Source organism: Anomalospiza imberbis, chromosome 1 (genome assembly GCF_031753505.1).
Source record: "Anomalospiza imberbis isolate Cuckoo-Finch-1a 21T00152 chromosome 1, ASM3175350v1, whole genome shotgun sequence".
Classification (NCBI taxonomy): Eukaryota; Metazoa; Chordata; class Aves; order Passeriformes; family Viduidae; genus Anomalospiza; species Anomalospiza imberbis.
Window position 1 is genome coordinate 100,450,812 of NC_089681.1, and position 22,826 is coordinate 100,473,637.

The 22,826-nt window shown below is 41.2% G+C and overlaps 1 protein-coding gene across 1 annotated transcript in view; it reads left to right on the forward strand.

Annotated features, from left to right (window-relative positions):
• The window catches only part of VOPP1 (VOPP1 WW domain binding protein), a 61,941-nt gene extending 39,389 nt beyond the window's left edge, over positions 1-22,552 (forward strand). Inside the window, exons 2-5 of the mRNA XM_068202433.1 lie at positions 4,441-4,499; positions 17,738-17,815; positions 19,830-19,966; positions 22,208-22,552. Coding sequence (XP_068058534.1) covers positions 4,441-4,499; positions 17,738-17,815; positions 19,830-19,966; positions 22,208-22,389 — 456 coding nt within the window. The 3' untranslated portion in view covers positions 22,390-22,552. The remainder of the gene's footprint in view (positions 1-4,440; positions 4,500-17,737; positions 17,816-19,829; positions 19,967-22,207) is intronic.
• Positions 22,553-22,826: the final 274 nt, after the last annotated feature.

Below are 22,826 nucleotides of genomic sequence, written 5' to 3' on the forward strand. Positions count from 1 at the left end.
TGTATTAATCCGAGCAGAGCCTCAGAGACTGTAGCCACAGGACTGGCATGTGGATCATCTTGTACCCTAATAATGTATAACATATACCCAGCTAAGTGGGAGGTTACAGCCACTAAGCAGCTCACCCTAGAATACCAGGAGCCATTTCAATCGTATCAGTATGGCAGGTCACTGTTAAATACCTGGTTTTGTTCTTCTGAATCTACCTTGGATTCTTATAACTGTAATACATAATGGAAAAGAAAGGCTCACCCTCAGTTGCTGGTAACTGATAGATTTTCATCGGCCTTGTGGCTGATAACAGCCTCCTACAGAATCTGGCTTTGAGCAGATGTCACAAATTTGCTCTGGATGTCCCTTCAGCATACAGATAGCAATCGCCTTCCATCTGTCCTCCACAGGCATGGCTGTCCATAGCAGGCTGCTTTTTCCATTGGTACCCATAACAGAAGTGGACTGTACTCATGCTGTAATATGCATATGGGGCTTTATTTGCTTTTACGTTTTTGTTATTAATTTCCAAACCTTCACTGAAGGCACTGGCTGTGAATCCCTTGATTACAAAGAGTAATAATTGATCAGATCTATTTTCTTTTTGTTGTCCTGTGGACTGAGAGATAATGACATGCAATGTGGAGGATATTCCTGCTAGAGATAGTATTTCTGCAAATCCTGCAAAGCCTATCTGTGGAATACCACCCGACATTCAGTGAGCGGGCTGCCTTCTCTAGCATCTCCCACACCATGTGCATACATATGTATTTTGTGTTCTGCATTTTATGGTGTGATCAAAACCAGTCTTTGGATAATGTTTTAGTAACTTCTATTTCTCATTGTTCTTACTAGCAGCCGTAACCTTTGCAATATCAATCTGTGGCAAGAAGCAGGTGTCCTTTTTTAAAGGAAATCTGAAATAATTTAGAGGCCACAGAAAAGGACAGCTTGCAATTCACATTGCTACAGTCTTGCAGAGAAAGCAGGCTACAAGACAGATGCTGATTTATTTAAAATCAGATGAACGAAAAAACAAGTCTTGTGTTTTTTCTCTTTCTCTCCTTTTCTTTGCAAATTTAAGGAATGTATTCAAGCATCTGGCTAATTCACATACCATTAATTCTCTAAAGATTACATATGCACACCTAATTAGACCAGCATAATTTGTTTTAAAAATGAATGTACTCTTATATTTATATTTTATAGCTGTGCCAAATTCTTAAAGGGCATAGAAGGGAGAATTTTATAAGAGAAATGTGCAGAGTCCTTTCCCTAGAAAAGCTGCAAGTATCAGTAGGGCTGTATCTAATCTTAGTTATAAAACCGTAGACATACCGTTTTGGCTATTAGTGAATGGGTAAATTACTTTTTAAATACATGAATGAATGCTTGTTAGAAAGTCTGAGATACAGCCTGTCTTCATATGGGAGCTGGCAGAGTGGGTGCCCATCCTGATGTGTGAGGTCCTATTGTATTGTGGCAATATGACTAATCTTCCCTTTGCGTCTGGTTTGTGGGCTGCAGCGAGTTCCTGCCAGCTGTGGTTTCTTGAGGATTTAATAGTCTCAAAAAGCTACAAGGACATGGCTCTCCAAAGGCTGAGAGCCTGATGCCAATGGCATATGTCTCTTCTTACTCTTGTGTGGCTCTCCACCAGCTTAGCTATTGAGGCCAGTGCCACTCAGAAGAATAATTTGGATCTTGGCAAGTGGCAGATTATCATAGCCTTCTTCAGAGGCTGTATATGGGGTGGGAAAAGCTAATCTGTACCCTGACCCCCGTTCATCTCTCTGGTGCCTGAGTGCTAAAGACACTCAAATCCTTAGCAGCAGTGACATTCTCGACTTATTCTCAGCAGCGAATTCCTGCGGAGTCTGCTAGCCAGCAGTAGAGAGGGTGGTTAGTAGCCGCCTGCTTTGTGTCAGGCTTTGCTGGAGTAAAGTTGCCATGGAGATGGGTGGGAGTTTAACTGAGCAGGGAGCTCGGAGGTTTGCCCTTGTGCATGTAAATCTGTCTGACATGTCATGTGGATCAGATTTGGCTCTGCTGCTCACATTTGAGGTCCACTTGATTTTTTTTTGCCCGATTCCCATGTAGGAGAGCTGAATAACTGCCATGCGGTATTCATAGCACTGTGCGATTAAAAAAAGGCAGAACTGCGATTGGTTCCTGCTCTTCCAGGGCCAGTTTAAAACTAAATCTGGACACCAAAGGATGTTTAGAGCAGGTATCTAAGCCCTGTAAGCTGGAAGGAACTTTCCCAGGCTGGAGCCTTTCTTGTGACAGCAGTAAGCATATTGGCTGTCTGAAAAAGAGAATTATATAGAGGCAGAAACAGAAATCCTACAGTTAAGGAGATGTTGGAAGGTGGAATCTTCCCAATTAATTTTAGAACTTGTAAAGCAGATTAAAATATGGGGGGAGAGTGCTGAATATAAATGCCTGCTTTACACTTACAAAGGGTATGCAGGCTCCACGTGCTCAGAAACATTTCTGGGAAAACATCAATTAAATTGCTTGAAACTGACAAAAGACTTCAAGGCTGTTGAGGTAAATGGTGACTCATACTGGCTGAGAAGCAGGAAGGAAAAACATTTAATGGCAGCGCCACCTCAAGCTGTACTCTGAAATGAGGCTTCCCAGGGGGTTGACCTGCAGACACTGGGATTTTAGCCAGTGTCTGCAGATCTACAGCCTTCAAAGGTGAAGAACCAAAATATTTTTCGGTGACTTGGCAGCATGCCTGCTGGGTTTTTCAATGCATGTAGGTTTGCATGGTGTAATGGAGAGAAACTTGACATGTTTCTAATTTTAGAGTAAAAGGAAACAGCCAGGTGGTGAAAATATTTGGAAGGAAGGGTTAAAAAGTTGGAAGGTTTGAAGGGGGGGGACAAAGAGGGAATAGGGTTGAATGCAGAGATGGATCTTTGAACACCACTTGCTTCAGTAGAAGCTAAGGAGTCCTCCTGAATATACTGCCTGGACTGTGGCATCAGTTTGAGTGGGGAACAAGGTTTCTGCTGTGTTTATCCTAGGGAAAGAGGACTGGTCCTTCCAGCACAGCTAAAGCTTGTGCATCTCGAAGACTGGTGTGAGCCTGTTGTGTTACTGGAAAAAGGTTTCATCACATGCATCAAGAGCATCTTCTCCTCCTCCTCTAATCTCCTGTACCACTCTTAACAATTTAATCCGTAGCAGTGTGTCTTCACAGGCTGTAATTGATCTGTCTGTGATTTAGCTCATCAGACACTCATTAAAGAGTTTGCAGCCTTTTTTATTCATGAAGAGTGAGACTCACGGATTTAAAACCACTTTGTCTTTGTCTTAACGCGATTCATTTAGTATTCTGGGATTTGGGAAGGCTAATAAACTTAAACAAGCTATTATTTAAAGGTGAGCTGCCAAGTGAACATGAAGAATGATCCAAACTCTGGCAGTGTGCCAAGGGCTCCCTGTTGTCAGGTGACAGGTGTGAGCAGCAGAGGAAATTGTTGCTAAAACCCCAGATATTCCTTACTGCTCTGCAATGGGCATCCCACAATGCCCTGTTCATGAGTGATGGGATAATACAGCTTGCAGAGGAGCCGCTCGAACTGTGTCTGCAGTGAAGTTGGCATTTTGCGCTAGTAATGTCAGTGGGATACACTGAAATATTTTGTGCATTGTGTAGAGTTTGAGCTTGACATCTGGTTTTCTTTATTAGGCGCTGCTATTGTTCGGAGCTGCCGCCTGTGCTCTGGCAGTGCCCATAAGGATGAGCACTTCTCACGTTGCTAGCGCACACATGCTAAGGAAATGCCTATCCCCATCCTTTTGCAGGGATACACGGGCAATCTGCAAAAGAGAATAATACCCCTGTGCTTCAGTTTCTTTTCCCCACTACTTTAATGAACACTTAAGACATTTCCAAGCTGTAGGAAGAGGAGATGGGATAGATAGTTCTCCATTATGCTTCTTTCTGAGCCTGGCTCTGCATGTTACACACTTCCAGAAAGATGAATATTTCCCTATAACTGTTGAATTTACTGTGTAGTCATATGTGTAGTATAATCAAATTGCTAGTGCCTTGGATGTCACATAAGGGGCTATAACCACCATGGGCTCTTACCTTGTCCGTGGTATTAAGGCAGCAGCTCAGCCAGGGAATGCATTCAGCTGGATCCTGGGTCTGCGCCAGATGTACTGACTTTGTTTGGGAACTTTGGGAAGCTGGTGGGGCCCCGCAGACAAAGCCCTGTATGAGGGATCTGAATCCTGGCAGGACATGCTGCCATTTACGTGAACTGAATTCCCACTTGCTGTGCGTATCTGGATTGAGAAATCTTTGGGAATATAAACCTTTCCTAACTGCTCCGAGTCACAGTATTTATAAATACTCTAAGCTTGTGTTTATAACTGTAAATCATCCTATGTAAATATTAATACCAAATTTTTCTTTCTTTGTAGTGTACAGAGGCCAAAAAGCATTGCTGGTACTTTGAAGGATTATATCCGACATATTATATGTAAGTAGTCATTGCTTTTCTTTTTGAAAAGAGAATTAGATTCTGTAGGTTTTTAGACTGTTACTCTTTTACTAATTATACTTTTTCTATAACTCATCTGAGACTTTTGAAAATTCAAAAATGAAGATGCAGTAAACTTTCATTGCCCTCCTTCCCTGTAACCCATCTCTTTCCCTTTTTCCTTATTAAAAAAAGTGTACAGATTCCTTTTGCCATGCACCCCAGATGACCTTTCCAACTGAAAACAAAACTCAAGTACTTGAACAGCTCTTATTTCAGAGCCCTGAAAGGAAATATAAGTAGACCAGTGTGAAGACAGTTCTCCCTTTGTTTTGAACAAGGACAGGTAATCAGACAGATTACCAAGAATGCTTTGAAAGTAACTTTGTCCCTGTGCTAATACTGTTGTTTAATTTAGAGGGTTGAGATGATTTGTTATCCATGGCATAACTGTCCTTTTGATGAGTGACATCTACATTCACATCAAGCTTGGGTATGAACCAAATGTCAATGACCTGTAGGTATATGACTGAGGATCTCTGTAACTGCAGTTTTCCATTTCATATTGCCCACAGCAACAACAAAAAAAGTGGAGGAAATATGTGGATGGGAGGTACATTCAATGTGGGTTTGAGGGCAGAAAGGAGATAAATGTGGTAAACTTTGTACCTGAGTTGTATGACTTTATAATTCCAAACAAGTGTAAACATAAGTTAAAAAAAAAAAAGTGGGGTGGAAGAGCATTAGGATATCTGTTCCCTGAGCAAGCTCTTTCTTGCTGAAGGATTGGAAATTACTGTAATCCTTATGCTACCCAAGAACTGCCCTCCTTTTTCTTTTCCACCTCCACTTCATCTGCCAGAAGCAGGAGAGAAATGCTAGAGACAAAAAGCAGCCAGGAAGCCAGTTGCAAAACAAAGCCCACAGAAGGAACGACACACCATGATTTAATAATCTGTGACCCTGGATATTAACTGCTTAGGAAGTGTTTGTGCCTAGCACTCACTGTCTTTTTTCAGGCAACTGAAATGTTGAGAATTACTCATAAATGGTTGGCCAAAACAGATGGAGGAATCTAAATAAGTTCATTTTCTTTTCATGCTAATAACAACAGGACTTTGGTTCCACCTACATTTTATTTTGCTTTTCTGCAATGTGGGAAAGAAGCTGGGATGTCACAAAATTACAAAAAATCCCACTGTACCTTGACATTTAGGAGTGTGTTATTCATCATCACCTTGGTGTTTTGCTTACGTTTCTGCCTACATGATTTCACAGATAGTGTTTTTCTCCCTTGGCAATACAAAGGGGATTGGAGATTGGGTATTGGTTCAGACCCTTTGTGTACATACAGATTCCTGCAAAAGAAAGGGCTATAAAAAATCCTGTTGTATACTGATGCTGTAAAGTCAATCAGAAGACTGTCACTAGCAATTGTGTGTTTTGTGGTAGTCCTGCAGCACCATGTTGTCCAAGTCATTGCATGAAAGCGTCATGGTTGCAACTCTCCTGAATAGTGCAAGTAAATGGAAGAAGGATGGGGGAAGGGGCAGGATGTGTGTGATCAGCAATTGTCCTGATAGTGATGAGTGTCATGTTAATGATAATATTGCGATTATGAGTTTAAGTGGGCAAGAAGAAACACTAGGGAAAGATGATAAGGATTTGGGGATACTAAAGCTCAGAGGACAGATACCATGTGTAACATGTGAAGGAATAAAGAAAGGAGTGGGGAGAGGGTATTTGAGTGCACAGGAGCCCAGTAGGCTTAAAGGGGGGATGCATCAAAGCAATAGGAAGGTTGTGCATGTCTGCAGTGCCTGGGCTGTTCTACTTTGTTACTTTTGCAATTTCAGTTTCTGTTGTCTAGGGTCCCCAGCTGCTTCCTACCTGTGCTGTCTTTTCACACCTGTGTGGTAAAGGAGAGGCACAACTCCAATCTCAATATCTTAGGTTGAAGTCCCATTGCTTCAGCACTTGTTTGACCCTTCACTGAATTAATTCAATTTGCTAATCCCACAGAAAGTTGTTCATTTTAGCACATTCAAGTCAGTGTTGAATCAGCTTGGTGTAGTTTTTGGCAAACACTGGTGAAATGGGAGGAAGGGAGAATTCTGCATATTGTGGGGGAGGAGGCATGAATAGCATCATCTCCATCAGCATATGGTTATATGTTAGATTATCTAAAGGCATAATACATAACTTTGTCCTGAGAGTGCCTCCTCTATACAAATCTAGATCTGGGATGTGCTGTAGTGAAACGGGTTTTATTTGATCTTACCATTTTTGTAGCAACAGTCCATATGAAGCAGATATATTTAGATTTATATTTAAAGGAGTTCACAGTAGATTCCATTTGTTTCTATCACTGATTTTGTGAACAAACTTTTTTCTCCCTAGTTAATACACGTAGTCTCTCCTTTCATCTCGAGACTATCTTTGGAGACTTCGGAAACCCAGCAATGCAGTCCTTTTTAATGATTTTCCTGTGATTTCAGTCCCATGCTGGCACTATGTCACATCTCTCATGGAGACAGTTGGTATTACAATGAAAAGGTTGTCATGTCAGCTCAGAAATGCCAAGTACTGTGTCTGTTCACAAATGCAGTGTGGCATGCTGGGACCGAGGTATCCCTGAACTGGCCCATCTACACACCTTATTGCTTCTGGGTAGGCACATCCTCCTAGAAGGTGCCTGCCTCTCTTTAAATTACCCAGAGTAATAGAAATCTGGTGGACTGGCCTACAAAGTGGTGGTTTGCTTTTCTCAGAAGTTTAAAGGCAAGATAGCTGAGTTAATCTTTCCTGTAAAGGCTCTACTTCAGCCATCCAAAGACAGATAAGAATGTGTCTGCTAAGCCAGAGGAACAGTGTGCCAAAAGAAGTGTTCTGGAAATTCAGCTAGATTTGGGTGGGTAAAACTTGCAATTATATGACAGTTCCTCTTTTGGAGCTTAAGGCTTTTTAGGTATTTTTATTCAATCTGCCTTTCAGTATAATACTTTTAAAAAAAATAGTCTGTTAGAGATAGTGTTAAAAACTTTCTTAAAACTTGTCTTTTATGCTTTCCATCTTAACAGCTAGGGCAAAGGTTGAAGATCACAGTTCCAGAGCTAATGATACATCTTTCTGTCCAATTATTTAATGGTATTAGTGTTTTTAAAAATAATGTTTTCCAATGGAAATAATTATTCTATCCTTCATATATCATCAATTAGCTTTAGTTTAATTCAAGCATGTTTCTTCCAAATGTAATTCCATTTCTTAAGGCTAGACTGAGAAGTTGATAATTTTCCAAAATCTTTTCCCTCTCCTGTGGGACTAAGGTACAGCTTATTTCAGACCAGAAGTGAACATGGAAAGCTTACCAGGAATTTGAGAGACATATGCTGGGCTTCTGTCCTTAATACAGACAATTTCCAAGACTACTCTTAACTTATTTCCCTAACCCATCCAACCGTTTCTCCGTGTCCTTGTCGCCTGAGTCACCAGAGACTGCTGTCAGTTAGATACTTTTCCACTACTTCAGCAAAATGTTTTTTTTTATTTTTTTAAATATGACTTACAGAAATAAGTAAGCAAATGTAAAGCAGAGAAAGGAATTAGTCATTGGAAAAGCAGGGAGCCAAGTTGTTCCTGAGTTTGCTTAAAGAATTAGATCATACTTCTCCTTGTGTGGATGCACAGAAAGTGATTCAGAATTTAAAGCTGTCTCAAGAGACTCGACTGATGCTCTACAAGTATCCTCATCCCACTCTCACTTAAGTAAGCCAGCTCAGCCTTATCTCAGATGTGCTGATGGTTGGCAGAAGAAACAGTCAAGGTACTTTTCTTCCATGGCAATGATGTGAATAGTAACATAGAGAACGCATTAGACTGCAAAACCCCCTTCCGTATAGGCAGATGCCAGCAGCACTTAAGATACTCCAGTTGTTTTTCCATTTCTAAATTGGGCGTGAATAGGAGGGGGAAGGCTGCCTTATGTTTTGCTGATGAGTAGTAGTTTGATTGGAATGATTGTGAATGTCCCCCTCACTGCAGGGTGAAGTATATTTCCTGGTATGAGTGATCAATCCTGTAGGTCTTTTCTGTTTATTTTTCCTTCAGTTGTTAGCTGCCATCATACTGGGGCCTTTAATGAGGTGATAAATTCCAGATGCATGTTTCTAATCCTCTCCTTGCCAGGCTTCATGGCATATTTATAAAACAGCAGGAATGTTTTTGAGTATGAGTGGTAGGCATGTGTCCACAGTAATAGATATGCCATGGCTGGTGCCACTGGGTCAGAGAAGGACTCACCTATAGGGAGGGGCACCCATTATCCCCTGCCCTCCGAGCCTCACCGTGGTGTTTCTGTTTGGTTTTTAACACATTTAGCTGCCTGCCTGTCTAGGCTGTAAGGTGTGCACTTGGTTATGAGAATGTTGAAGGAGACAGTGTGGAAAGCCGTGCTGAAGCTGGGGTAAATGACGTCTCTCACTCTCTGGTTTGTCCACATATCGCTTCCACTGCCAGTGTAGTGGTGGAAGCTCTTCTTGCTGGACTTGGTGTCTCTTCCAACTACTAGTTGTAGGTGAGGTTTGGCTTTTTTAACATCACACCTACTTGTATATGTGATGGTTTCTAAATGCCTCCTTGGTAGCCTGTATCATCTTCTACCTCCTAAATACTGACTTTTTGCATCTGAGTTCTGCCCTGGGTTCCTTGTCTTAGGTAGGTCTTGACTTCTCAAAGGTATGCTACTAGGTGAAAGACCTCCAGAAAGAAACATGACCATTTTCTCTGAAAGGAAGTGTTAACCATTGCTGTTGGTAATTATGTGAAGAACAGAACAGAGAGGACTGGCATCTCTTATTATCTTCTAATTCTTATCCAAAGCAGGACCTGAATTAATGTTGAAAGCAGGTGGAAGTGCTATATTTTTAAGCTAGTATATTTCGGCCATATAAACTAGTTTACTGTATACAGCAGACAACTGCACATGTACACATTTGTGTTGATGAAATCTGTTTAATTTTTCATTTAGAATTACTATAAGAACACTAATGGAAACTTAAAAAATGAATATTTGCTAATATTCTTCATTTTTAAGACATGTTCCTGCCCTGCATGGGAAGAGTAATTTATTTTCCTTGTTGTAGAGAAGAATGAGGAATATATTAACTTTGTGGTTTTTAATAGGTTTTGAAATAAATTTTTTGTGCATTTTCACATGCTTCTCTTACTTTGCTAATTAAGTTTTGCTGTATTTATCACACAGCCATACTCATCTCGGTTTTGAATGTGAGTCCTTATATTCTTTGTGGTCAGTCCATAATAATTCTGTGTATTATCAAGAACCTGCTAAATGTCCCAGATGAAAAGTCATATTAAAAAAATGTTTATCTCTTGCTGTTACTCAGATAGCTCAGAGGGCACTTTTTCCATCAACTTGTGTCCAAGAGGCTGGGAAACCACCCCAAACCAGACACTGGGTGTGTTTCATGATGGTGGCTATTGTCTGTGCTCCTGTTGTGTTTACTGCTGTTAATTAAGTTGGCTTTCCTGATGGTACACTTAGCTTTTCATTGCAATTACAGCTGCATGAAGTGTCAGCAGGTGTGTGCTTAGGGAAGTAATACAGATGCTGATTTATCCTTCCATTTGATTTGAAGCCAGCAGGGAGGAGGGAGAGGGGAGGCAGTATAATAGTTTTGCATCCTTCCAGGCGCCTTGAATAGCTGGCACTGTACACAAATGGAGATCTGGATTCACTCCAGGGCTCACTTTTGCAGTGAGCAGCCACAGGAAGGGCCTGTTTGCAGATGTAGTTCATTGCAAGAATGTAAGTGCACAGTTTGTGTCGAGAAGGAAGACGGCAGTAATTATCAGACCATCTGTATAAAAGGAAACTGAATCCCACCACCATTGCTCAGTCCTGGCTGTAAACAATAACAATAACAATGCAACATGTCACAACTAGCTTCAAAAATCAGTGCCCTTGAAGTGGCTTACTCCTTGCTCCAAATAAAAGAGACTAGAGTTACCCAGCAGGTAGGTGCCTTTCCACAAACTGGAATTTCCTTCAATGGATCAATTATCTAAAGCAATCTGGGGTAAATTAGGCTGCCAAATTAACACCCAGCTCAACTTGCTAGGAGTAGGTCCTGGAGAGCGGTTTAGTATATCAACCTTCACAAGCCATCAGACAGGTGATGGACCTAATTTTAGATTGAAAGGATGATTTTGGAGTTGGAGGCTGACCAAGTATAGGCAGCTAATTCTGAGAAAGGTGAGGAAAGAGGAAAAGAGGGCATCCTCTGTCTTCTAGTGGGGAACTCCTCTGAGACCAGACCCTCCCCTGGCTGAGGTGGAGCAGAGAACCCAGTTCCATCCCCCTCTCATTTCCAGAGGATGTGACAACCACAGTTGTGACTTAGCATGAGTGAGCCTCACTTTTTCCTGTGGAAGGTGTTTGATTTGAAATACTCATCAGGTCTTAATTCTTCCATGTCCCAGGCAAGAACCCTAATGAGAGACTGAGAATCAGTTTTTTCTGGCTTCCTGTCAGTGGAACAGGAAAGGTTGCACCTGTTTTGAGCTTCAGTGGACAGTGTCAAAGTGCATCGGACGCCTGAATAATCTTGAATTTCTAACCCTTTCTAAGTAAGGAGACCCTGAATTAAAGTTTTGAAAGACTTGTTGGCACTTAACAGCTGGCCATTACTACCCAGTCCTTCTCTGCATTTCATCGTGCAGTGGCTTGGTGGAGGAAAAAAAGGTTTATTATGCTTTAGTATCTTAAATAGAGGCAGACAGCAAATTCCTGGATACCCATCGCCCCCTGCCAGCAGACTGCTGATGATTTCCCAAAGCAGGGATGAGATGTAGTAGGACTGCCTGCCCACTGGGAGCAGCTTGAGATACGAAGAACTAATCATCTGTTTAATAAGGGGCCTGATGGGTAACTAGAATTCCTCATTCCTGTTGATACAAGAAATTTACAGTTCCACCTCCAGAAAATTCAAACTTGTCATACATGTTATGTATGGCTTACTTTTGTCAGAGCCTTAAGCAGTGCTGTTTCTCTGCTTTGCTCTGTGAAAGAAAAGCCTGCAGCCTGTGTTAAGTACAGATGTGCACTGAGGTCACAGCTCTGTTCATCTATGAAGCAGCTGTATTTATTATAAAAAACTTATCTAGTCATACTTATCAGACCTATGTTTTACAAGGCAATGTTATTGCATATGCTGAGACATCATCTTTGCTATTTATAAGAAAATAAATGCTTTTGGGTGCTGAGAGCCTGTAACTGCAGGTGACTGTGGTGGAATCGTGTCTGCTGAAAATCAGGCCAAGGAGACACAAATGACCCTAAGACCAAGGCCAGAATGCAGATGTTCCCTACGACTCTGCTCCACCAGCCAAAGACCTTGCCTGTCTTACTGCTCCTCAAGCACTTGAGTGAATGCCAGTGGAAGGATGTGGCCTTTGTTTTGCAGCAGCTTTCTGGAGAGAGATTAAACCACTTTGGGACTCAGAAATTGTTGCTTAGGTGGGACTCTTGAATGCAGAGTTGCACTCTGTTTCGATTTCCATGTTCTGTGGGCATCTGTAGAAAAACAGATTCCTTGGGATAACCCCTCCATTGTGTGGTGGTCTTCCCCATGTCTGCAGCCAATTGTCTGTGTCTTTCCTTAGACAGCAGTACAGGCAGTAGGTTTGCTTTGAAGACTGCTTTTTATGGAAATATGGAAATCCTCTTATGAAATGTCTGAAATTAATAAAAGTTTAAGTAAACTTGGTAGAAGAAGAACTCTCTCTCAATCACATGGTACACCTTCAGTTGATCTTCCCCATTTTTTGTTTGTCAGGTCTAAGTCTTGTGGCAGCGTACCTCAGTGGCATCACTCCTCATTGTTAGTACACCCATGACTCAGAGCGTCATTAGAATTGTTTCTGCAAGTCACTTTGTGATGATTGCCTGCTTTTTCTTTTTGTTTCAAGGCTTATTTGTTTTTTCTCTGTTCAGCATCAGTGTATCCTGGCAGCTGAGTTGCAAGCAGATTAGATTATTTTATTTTTAAAACTTCTTTTGTCCTAGAACAAGTAAATGCATATGCACACTTCAGCTGTCTGCTGTCATCTGTTCCATGGGAGCAGACCTGAACCTTCCTACTTTGAGGGTTCAGCATTGAATCTGCCTGGAGATGACCCAGCCTCGGCTCTTACAGTTCTTATGAAGACTCCTCCTGGTCTTTTGTCTGTGCCAATATTACGGCCACATCTGGCACTTCCTTCGCTTCATCTAATGCTACTACCAACCCCCAAAATGTTTCATTTGTGATACTAGCTTTGGTCTACTCCTGTATTTTCATTTACACAGTTCCCTGACTCCCTTTAGTTTTCTTGCCCCCCACTCCAAAACTGCCAGTGCTTCTTGTGTTTCAATGAATCCCAATTTGTATCATAGAATTTACAGATATGTGCAGCAATCATTTAACCTGTGACTGGTGTGCAACCTTTTTTTGGAATTCATGTCAGGCTTGTCTTCAGAACAAGATGAGGTTAGAGATGATGCAGTTTACTGTATCTGGTTGTTAATGTGGGGTTGTGGTTTTGTTTCACTTGCTCATCCTGCGTCTCTGTGTGTACAGTAGGGTTGCTGCCAATACATGTGGATTGACAATTTATGTTTTGTTTCACTTTTCCAAAATACATTACTAATCAAACATCTTAAATGTTAAATCAGGTTTTGGCCCATATGATACAAAACATCTAGAGAAAAAACCTAAGACTACTACAGCTTCCATTTCAAAGATATGGTGGTGGTAGGGAATGCAGCTTCTTGCTACAGCAGCTCTACTAGGAAGGGAATTGTTCAACTGTGTAGATGCAGGTATAATTGGAGAAGAGCTATTGGACCATATCACTGAGCAGCTATTATCCACAGAACACATGCAAGTAAAGAGTTAGTTTGTAAGATCTGGGTCATAACATATACCTTTATATGAAACTATGCTTTGCATGTCCATAAAGGAAGGAAGTTCGGTGTCGCGATTTAAGTGTGAACCCAGAGAAAAACTTTGTCCCTGTGACCTGACACACTGTGATAGGTATGTGATCTGTGACACAGCAGTTCTTTGGTGTGCCAGCAGTTCAAGACATTGGACATGCACATACAGTCCTTTTATTCCAGTGAATTATGAATGAAAAGATGTACCTTCTAAATCATAAATCCTATTGCACACAGTTTTTGAAGGAGAGACTGTATTCTTGATAAAGTTGCCAATTAGCAAAGCAACTAATTATGTCTTATCATGTGTCATAGGTTAACTTCTGATCAATAAAATTAACATTGCCTTTGGGAAATGCAGTTATTGGGATCATCACTGATATGTGAAAGAGGGAAATTGACTTTAGAAAAGTCTTCTGGTGATGGATTCAGTCCAGTTCTGATTGATCATAAAGCTCATTCTGCTTAAATTGGCATTGGGCACACTGCTTCTTCCTTGTAAAGCAAAGCCAAAGTATGGGTTCAATTTAAAGAATATGCATGCCAATTCAATAAATATATGTGCATGTGCTTAATTTCGGTGTCTTTTTAATGAACCAGGGTCTTAATTCTGTTGTGATTTGCTGTCAGACAGTGAGAGATAGTACATCTAAGACTGATTATACTTAAGCTTGCATGTTACTCCGTTAATAAGCTGATTTTGTTGTTGACTTTTGCCAGCTAATAAATATGGCTAAATAAGTAAGTTAATTGTCATGTAATTGGGATGAATATTGTCAGGAGTTGTGTTGTTTTTCCACAGCGCATAGAATCAAGAACAAGAGGTCAGCAGAGCTTTTGCTGTAGCCTGATGGCAAATGGAATAATTGGTCTTCCAGTGCTTTTTGGTGCTGCTGTCAAGTGGTGGGGATTACAAACAGCAGGTTGGCATCATCCTTGATTCCAGCCTTGATTCTATGCTCCTACATATGGGTACATGTGTCCATTCTCAAAGGCACACAGAATAAATCACCTGTTTGGTTTTATGGGTAAAAAGTGACAAAGTTACCATTGTCAGATCTCAAAGGGTTGTGAGGGTTGTGGTACTGGTTTACTTTCACAGATTCACCCAGAAAATGCAGTGGTCAGCCTGGAATGAGCTGGCTGAGCTTACTGGCTTTTACATTAAGAAAGCTTACTGACTGCCAGGAATTAGAGCAGTGATTAGAGACTCCTCCATTCTTTGCATCATTGTTTTCAACCATTTGGAAGTTCAGTCACCTGAAACTTCTCTTTGATGGCCTGTTTGTCAGTCAGTGGTCTCAGGAGCTTCATAAATATTCAGCAGTGTAGCCTTTCTGCCTTCCTGCTGGTGCTTTATCCTTCTTTTGCAGGAATAAAAGCTAAGCTTTTGAGACTTTAAAAGTGGTGCTGACTCATAACCTGGATAACTTAAAGATAAAAAAAATAGATTGAGGTACTATATTCCTCTACAGATGCTCCTTTAATTTTGGTGGTTTGAATGACCATAATTATATATTTTAAAATAGCCATTTCCCATCTTTTCTGTCTCTGGATAAAACAGGTGCAAAATAAGCAGGGCAGGGGTGGGCACAGGGGAGGTGTGTGTGCAGCCTCTGTGACCTCTCTGTTTAAGTTTTGTTACAAGTGAAGGTCTTGGGGCTCTGGGAAATGCTGCCTTCACTCCCCATCCTGTGTGTGGTCAGATGTAGGTGTCTGGACTGACAGCCAGTGTGTGGAGGCAGAGATAAAGACTGCTCATATTACTAAAATCCTCTTTTTATTTTTGTCCTGATGGACTCCAGAAGGGTTTCTAGATTTATGGGCTCTGTTTCTTCTCTGCTTTTCTGGCCCAACAAAATCCTTGCTGTGCAGCATCAGCCAAGGAGGCAAGTACCCATCACCATGGATGAAGTGCTCCAACGAAAGCATGTTGAAGAGCAAAGAGGTACCATGAGCACTGGTGTAATAGAAGGCAGCAGCTTCCAGCCCATTTTGTAAGGAACCTGAATCTGTCCTTGACTTCAGCATATGTCTTAAAAGCTCCTGTTGGGTTGAACCAATGTGGAAACATGGAGGAATACTTAATTTCTTGGTCCCAAGGGGACTGAAGTTAATGCTGACTTGCTAAGTCTTGTCAGTAGTTATGTGAGGTTTGGTAGATTTGAGTATGAGCAGTTGTCAAGGTCCTGGGAAGCTTTAAAAAAGAAATATTGCAGATGGGTCACTTTCATGTTCAATGACAGCAAAGTGGGTGTTTTCTCTTTTGGCATGAGCAACTTCCTTGGCCTGAGTTTCAAACTGGGTGCCTGAGTCTCTTAATGAACCTTGCCATGATGATCATGTCAGATCCTCCAGCTTGCCTGAATAAATCCTACTTATTTGTCATCAGAAGAGCATGTAACTGTTTTCACTTGCAAAACAACGGATTATGTATCCACAGAGCATCCTCCTCTAGCCCCAGTTAGAGGCTGAATCCTATGTGACAATGTATTTTCTGAGTGAAGCCTTGTTAATTGAGCATGTAAATGTGTAATTGTCTGTACAATTATTCGATTGACATTATTTTAGTTTGCATACAAATATGGGAGCACAGTCATGCAGTTGAGCAAACTGTCCACAATCAGATGCTTAAATAAATATGTGCATTCTGCACACAGATGTGAACACCCTTAAAAAGATCAATCTAGTTGTGGTCACCTCCTCTTTTCTTTTTGTATGTGGATATGGTAATCTTATTGCTATATGCTTACTTTCATTCAAGACTGTAACATACCATAGATTCTGTGTTAACTTTGTCCTTTTCCCTGCTAAGTAGGTTTCATTGGTGTGGGAATAGGAGTTCCATAGGAATTGTTCAGAGGTTGCCCTTAATGTATGTGCTTGCTTTTCGTAAAGTGGTACCTTGTGCTCACAATGACTGGTGATGTAATACCTTTGAAAATGTTCTGTGCAAAATAAATATTAATTTGAAGTCCGGGGGATTTTTAGAGGAAAGGCTGCTTTAATAATGGGAATTGCTGGGAGTTGCAGTCCAGTGCAACTTCTGAGAAGAAAAAAGGGCATAAAGTTTGCAAATAATGGTACAATGGGAATTTTACTCTGCAATCAGTGGTTTCTCTGTTTGGAAGGTGCTGATTTCAAAGAAAGGGTGATCTGGCAGTTTCATTCTGGCAGTTCTTATCTGTTCCTGTGAATAAAACACCAAACATCTGTTGGGGGTCTGCAGTATTCATTTACTGTGAAAGAAAACACAGTGATATTACTTTTCTTTATAACCTGTCCTTTTTTATATAGAATTGAACACCATATTTGTTCTTTTTGCAGTGGTTTGAGATTAAGTATATAGGAAGGTAGTTTCACTAATGTCTAGGTTTGAAAAGACAGGTGTCTGCTAAGGAAGGCAGGAGCCTCCCCTGAAATGGAAAAATGTAAACCTCTTCCCTCCGAACTGTTATAAATTTGAAATTAAGGGGGGCTCTCAGGCAAAAATATGGGAGCAGGAATAACAGCTCTTTATTAGAGAAGAAAATAAAAAGATAAAATAAACAATGCAGTGGAACAAAACAACACTGACAAAGTCCGAATACAACCGGACACTCTGTTAGTCAGGGTGGTGGTAGCAGTCCAATTGGAATTGTGGCTGCAGTCCTCCTGGAGTGTCAGGTGTGGTTCTGTTGGAGCAGTGATCCTGTAGAAAAGGGCGTAGTCTTCCTCTGAAGAGGCAGTGGAAGAGGCAGCTGTTCTTCTGGGAAATCCAGTGCAGGAAAAGCCATGCTGGTGTTCCAGAAACTCAAGATTATATCCAGGTAGAAATGCTTGGCTCCTCCCTCTGGGCAGAGCATCTCACAATGGGATGTTATAGTTCTTATCAGTCATGCAGTGACATTCAATAGCCCATTATCAGCAGATGTCTCCCCGGATGGAGGATCGATTGTGGAAGAGATAAGGAAAAACTGCCCACTTAACAGAAGACAACTGCCATACAGATGGCAAATAGAATACATCTTGCTTTTCATATAGAATACATCTTGCTTTTCAGTCTGGGACAACTAACATGGAAAAAGTTCCTGAACACGGATAGAGCTGTGCCATGCATATAATTGACAGCTTTATCCATCCAAGGGTAGTCTGTTCTTAAAATAATGCTTTGGTTGGGGGTGTGAATGGTGTCAGGGTTGGGGATGCCATTTTAATCTAAGCAACAGCCACTCAACACCTCTGTCTCTTTATCTCTCCGCAGATGTCGCTCCTATGAGGATTGCTGTGGCTCAAGATGCTGTGTAAGAGCTCTCTCTATCCAGCGACTATGGTATTTTTGGTAGGTGCAGGGCATTTGGGAGTTTTGTGTTTGTCCTCGTCTTGTTGGTTGGACTTAAATCAGGATATTGCCAGCCCTGGAATTTTAAAGTACAGTAGGTGCAAATGTGTAGGAAGGTATGTGTGTGCATAGAAATGCACAGATTTTGTTTTTTTCTTTAAAAATTCTCCTGATGTAGTAAGACAACACTGAAAAAGGAGGTTAATCATGTCAGGTTGACCTTTCCTCCTTCTGCATCCTGCTGCTTTGTACAAGCAGCAGTTCCATTTCTATCCAGAATTGCTGAATTCCTTATGCCTGTCCCAGCTACTACCAAGCAGCAGCATTCTTGCTCTTTTTTGGGGCACTCAGTTTTAAAAGTGGATCGTGTAAGCAGGATTATGCTTTTAGGCAGGATTTAATATATTCCTGCCATCTGAATTGAGGCTTCAATTAAAAAGGAAGAGAAGTACATTTATGACTATGAGGATTTCACTGGAGATGACAGCAAAGGAAAAGAAGGCAGAAAGATTGGGCTTGTGAAGCCAGCAGCTCAGTAATCTGGATAAGGCTTAAAGTAATCACTGTTCTATGCATAATGAAAAAATAAGGTAAATTCCTTTTGGAGTGGAATTTAAGAAAGCACCTGAAAAAAACCTCATTACAGTTGTGAGAAAGCAAAGATTCCGTAGAAAACCTGTTTTCAGGCATTTTAATGGGGAATTTGAAGATTGATTTTTAAAAAAGCCTTCAAAACTGAAACAAATAAACAGTGAGAAACAGAAGCCTGATGTATACTATAATACAGAGATTTCCCAAAGCTGACTGTGGGATTTCAGTGTACAATCCTTACTGATAAAAGTGAAGAGCTATCTATCTCAATCCCCAGGGTGATGTTGTAAATCTCTGTTTTTTTATTCAGAAAAAAATCCTTTGCAGGAACACTGCCAAAGGGGAATGTATTAATATTGGCTCAGGGAAAAATAACCTCCTTCTGCTCTCATTTCTAATGTAGAAGGAAGAACAGAGTTTTAGCCTTTGCATGAAGTAACTCTTGCTGCCATGCTGTGCTACTCTCTTCCTCTCAGCCACCTGGGAATTTTCCAGTGGAGATAAGCATGGTGTGTAGACTTGCCTCTGGCTAACTTCCATGCCTTCTAAAAAAGCACAGTTGTCATTGTATTCCAGTAAAAAGCCATGAAACAAGATGGCAATTACAGGCAGAAGAACCATTCCTATTTATAAGAGCATGCATGAGTCACTGGAGTGTCTGGTAACTGATCAAGGAAACACAGTGAAAGCTGCTGTCTGAAGATCAAAATCTGATGTGCCCTTGCTGCATGTTCCTGTTTCCATCACACCAGGGCAAGGAAATGACGAGGACAGTTTAGCTGGGTTGGAAAAGATGCAGAGAGGAGGAGAATGGTAGCTAAATTATGTCTTTTTCCATGGAGAATGTAATATCCCATGTAGGAAGCACAAAGCAAAGTTTGTCGCCATCAGTACTGATGCCTCAGTCTTCTGGCTTGAGCTTACGTGCTAGCCACCATATTACCCATGGGAGATGAAATTAAAATGTTGAGTTAATTTAAGAATATCTATAATTCTTCTCTTAATAGTAATTGCAGAATAGTATTCCTCTCTGTACTCCACAAACATCCTGAGCAGCCTAGCTTGTTAGCTTGGAGCCTGCATCCAAGATGTGCAGTTTGAAACTGTGCAGACCTGGAATTTCAGTTTAGCATCCCAGCGGCCAAGGTCACATGTGAACCTGAACTTTTGAAAAGTTCAAGTGTTTTTTACTTTTGGGTTGCATGCCAGAGAACACTGACAATAGTACTAATCACTGAAAATGTCCATAATACATCCATAAGTGCTCCATGAGTGCTATCCCAAATGACAGATCTGCTTTCAAGAGGCAACATGTTTAAGAAATCCTGTTAAAAGTTGTAGGTTGATGTATTCTCAGTGAACAGTCTGGATTTAAATGCTGCCTGAATGTGCAGGTTTTGACTTCCCTCTTCTTTTTGCCTAGGTTCCTTTTGATGATGGGAGTTTTGTTCTGTTGTGGAGCTGGTTTCTTTATCCGAAGGCGGATGTATCCTCCTCCATTAGTAGAAGAACCTACTTTTAATGTGTCTTACACCAGACAACCAGTCAACACTGCATCAGGTCAGAGACTGCTCATACAAGTTTCACTGGTTTCTTACTTTGGCCAAGACATTAAAAAAGGGTGGGTTTTGAGCTTTTGTTTCACTGGTTTTTGGACACTGTGCGATTTGTACAAGGGATTGCACTGCACTCAAACATGCATCCACCTCCTGCCGTGAGTGATGTCCTCAGCCTTTCCAACAGCATAATTCAGGTGCAGTGTACAGAAGTGGTTTTGAAACACACAGGATGACAGAACTTTCAGTTCTCTTTTGGTTCCTAATACCTTTACTGGTGTGTGTCCATGCATGGAAGGAGGCTAGCAAGCTCTCCCTTTGCAATGTAGACAAAATGATAGGTGTCCAAATTCAACAGTCACAGGAAGAAAGAGTTTTAAATACAATTGATAACAACTGGCAGAGCTGAAGGAAAGTTTAGCATTTTCTTCCACAATCTGGCCATCTTGCAGGTATTTTTTTATTTGCCTTCAATGTTCCGTGCTGTAGTCTTTCTGTGCCAAATTGGTCTTTTTCTCCTTGTTAGTCTGATTGCTGTCTCTCTGGTAAGTACTATCTGTGAGCATCAGGAGGACCTACCTAGTGAGGGCTCCTCTGCCAAAGTTGCTTTCTAAGTTGGTAATTTCTTCCTATTCTGGTTGGGAACTCTCCTAGGCCTAAATGGTTAAAAAGATGTTGCAGACACAAACTGACACTTCTTTGTTTAAATTCTAAGGGTTTTTTAGGGCTCCCATTCTGCATCTGTTTTTCTCCTTAACTGAACAGAGAGTATTTTGCCACTGCTGGGGAGCCAATCCAACTAGACTTAATATTTTTAAGCCTGAAAAATAGCCTGGAGTTTATGTGAACAGGGAGAGTCTTCGGCTAGATTGATAAACACCAGATTTAAATTTAGAGTGCACTTTTACTCTTTCATGGTGCTTCATGGAACATAAATTGTGGGCAAATATAAAATAAGCACAAGCTCTTTGATGACCTGATTATGGCACCTGCTTCCATACTATTACTACTGTTACTTAAAAGCTTTGGGCTCTGAGCTAACCGCACAATTTATTTTATTTTTTATTTCTAATTTTTCTACTGTTCTAGAAATATTTAACAGCAAAAGCAATGAGAATTAGTAGTCAAGAAAGTTCCCATTTTCCAGTAATTACTCTTCTGGGTTTGGTACCAGTAGCCAATTCACTGTTGAGGTGGAGCCTTGAAAATGTGGCTCATTGCCTGTCTCCTTCCTTTCCTACAGAGATAGGAACAGCATCTTCTCCCATTCCAGCAGCATCTGCTGGGAGTGCTTTTCTGGGAGCCTGACTGGGAAAATGGAAGGGGAAGATCGCTTAGAAGCTGTGTCATTATAGGAGACATAGACTGGCACCAAAAGAAGAAAACCTGTTGCTCAGCCATGATTTTTTTCCCAGTCCATCTTTATTTAAACTGACAGGAAAAAAAAAAAAACTTAGATCTTGAGATAGTCTGTGACTTCAGTTGCATTAAGTCATCTTCCACCACCCACTGTAATATCTGAGGAGGGTTACACACCAGCTTTGTTCTTATGGCAGCAATCTCTGTTACTCCTTATGTGTCATAGCCAAGGAATTTTGTGTTTGGCCATGTATTTCCTTTCCGTGTCCCTGCAGGCTCCGATGTCATTTCCTGAACTGAATCTATGCAAAGCAATCTCGTCCCGTTGTGTTAGCCAGCAGTAACTGACTATAGCTTGGCTCTTTGCTTCATACAGGTTCACCTCTAAACTGTATCGTGCCTAGGAGGGAAATGATCCATCTGAGCTTCACTCTGACTTATCAGCAGATCCAAGACACCACAAAATAATCTCTGAAGTCCTTTTGTAAGACTTGACACCTGAGTCAGGGCCACAGTAGAGCCTCCTTTGTCCATCTGGGATCCCACACCTCTCCTGTCTGCTGACAGAAAAGGTTTTCTGTCAGAGCAACTGAACAGGGCTCACTGTTTTCCCTTTCAAATGGTAGTTGCTTGGGGCAGTGGCGCCCTTTGCTTCATTAAGTGCTTTCCATTGGATGCAAAACTGAAACTTTTTGGTAGTATCTGAAGATGTGAATGCAGTCCTGCCAGCCTGGTTTGTTTCTGGAAGGGAGAAAGACTCCTTGTCTTTGCTTTGATGAACACTTCACAAAACCTTGTCCGAGTATGCAGAGCACAGAACCTGGGAGAGCACAACCTGATGCCTCTGCTGTTGCTGATACCTTTTCTCTCCTTTTCTTTCTTTCAGGATCACAACAACCTGGAGTGCCGTATTACACAGATCCAGGTGGACCTGTGATGAATCCCATGGCTATGGCTTTTCACGTCCAGCCCAATTCCCCACAAGGAAACCCGGTTTACCCACCCCCACCTTCCTATTGCAACACACCACCTCCCCCGTATGAGCAGGTGGTGAAATCTTCCACATGAGGACTCTGGCTCTCTGACCTGACTGTGTGAGAAGAAGGTGCAATTGCAAAATGACCAAGATGGAGGGCACCTGCCCTTTTGAACACTTGCTAGTTCTCCAAGTCCTCTGTCCCTCCCTTCCCTGCACCTTTCCTCATTAAAGTTACTTGCAAAAGGGTGATTTAAAACTTTTTTTTCTTTTTTCTTTTTTTTTTTTTTTTTTAGTAGAAGTGGATTTTTTCTTCAAAATGAGAGAAGTTGTCTTTGTAATGCTTTTAATGGAAACGTATATTTAAAACCTGTATGTCTTTCTCTTTATTTATTGTTTGTTTCAATCAGGGTTTTAATCGCGTCATGGCAAGTTACTGGTAGTAGCTCTTGTGACCCCAGAGTGATGTGAAGCCTCCCAAGACCCCAGAGCAGAAATGCCCTCAGCTAAGGGAAATGACAGACAAAGA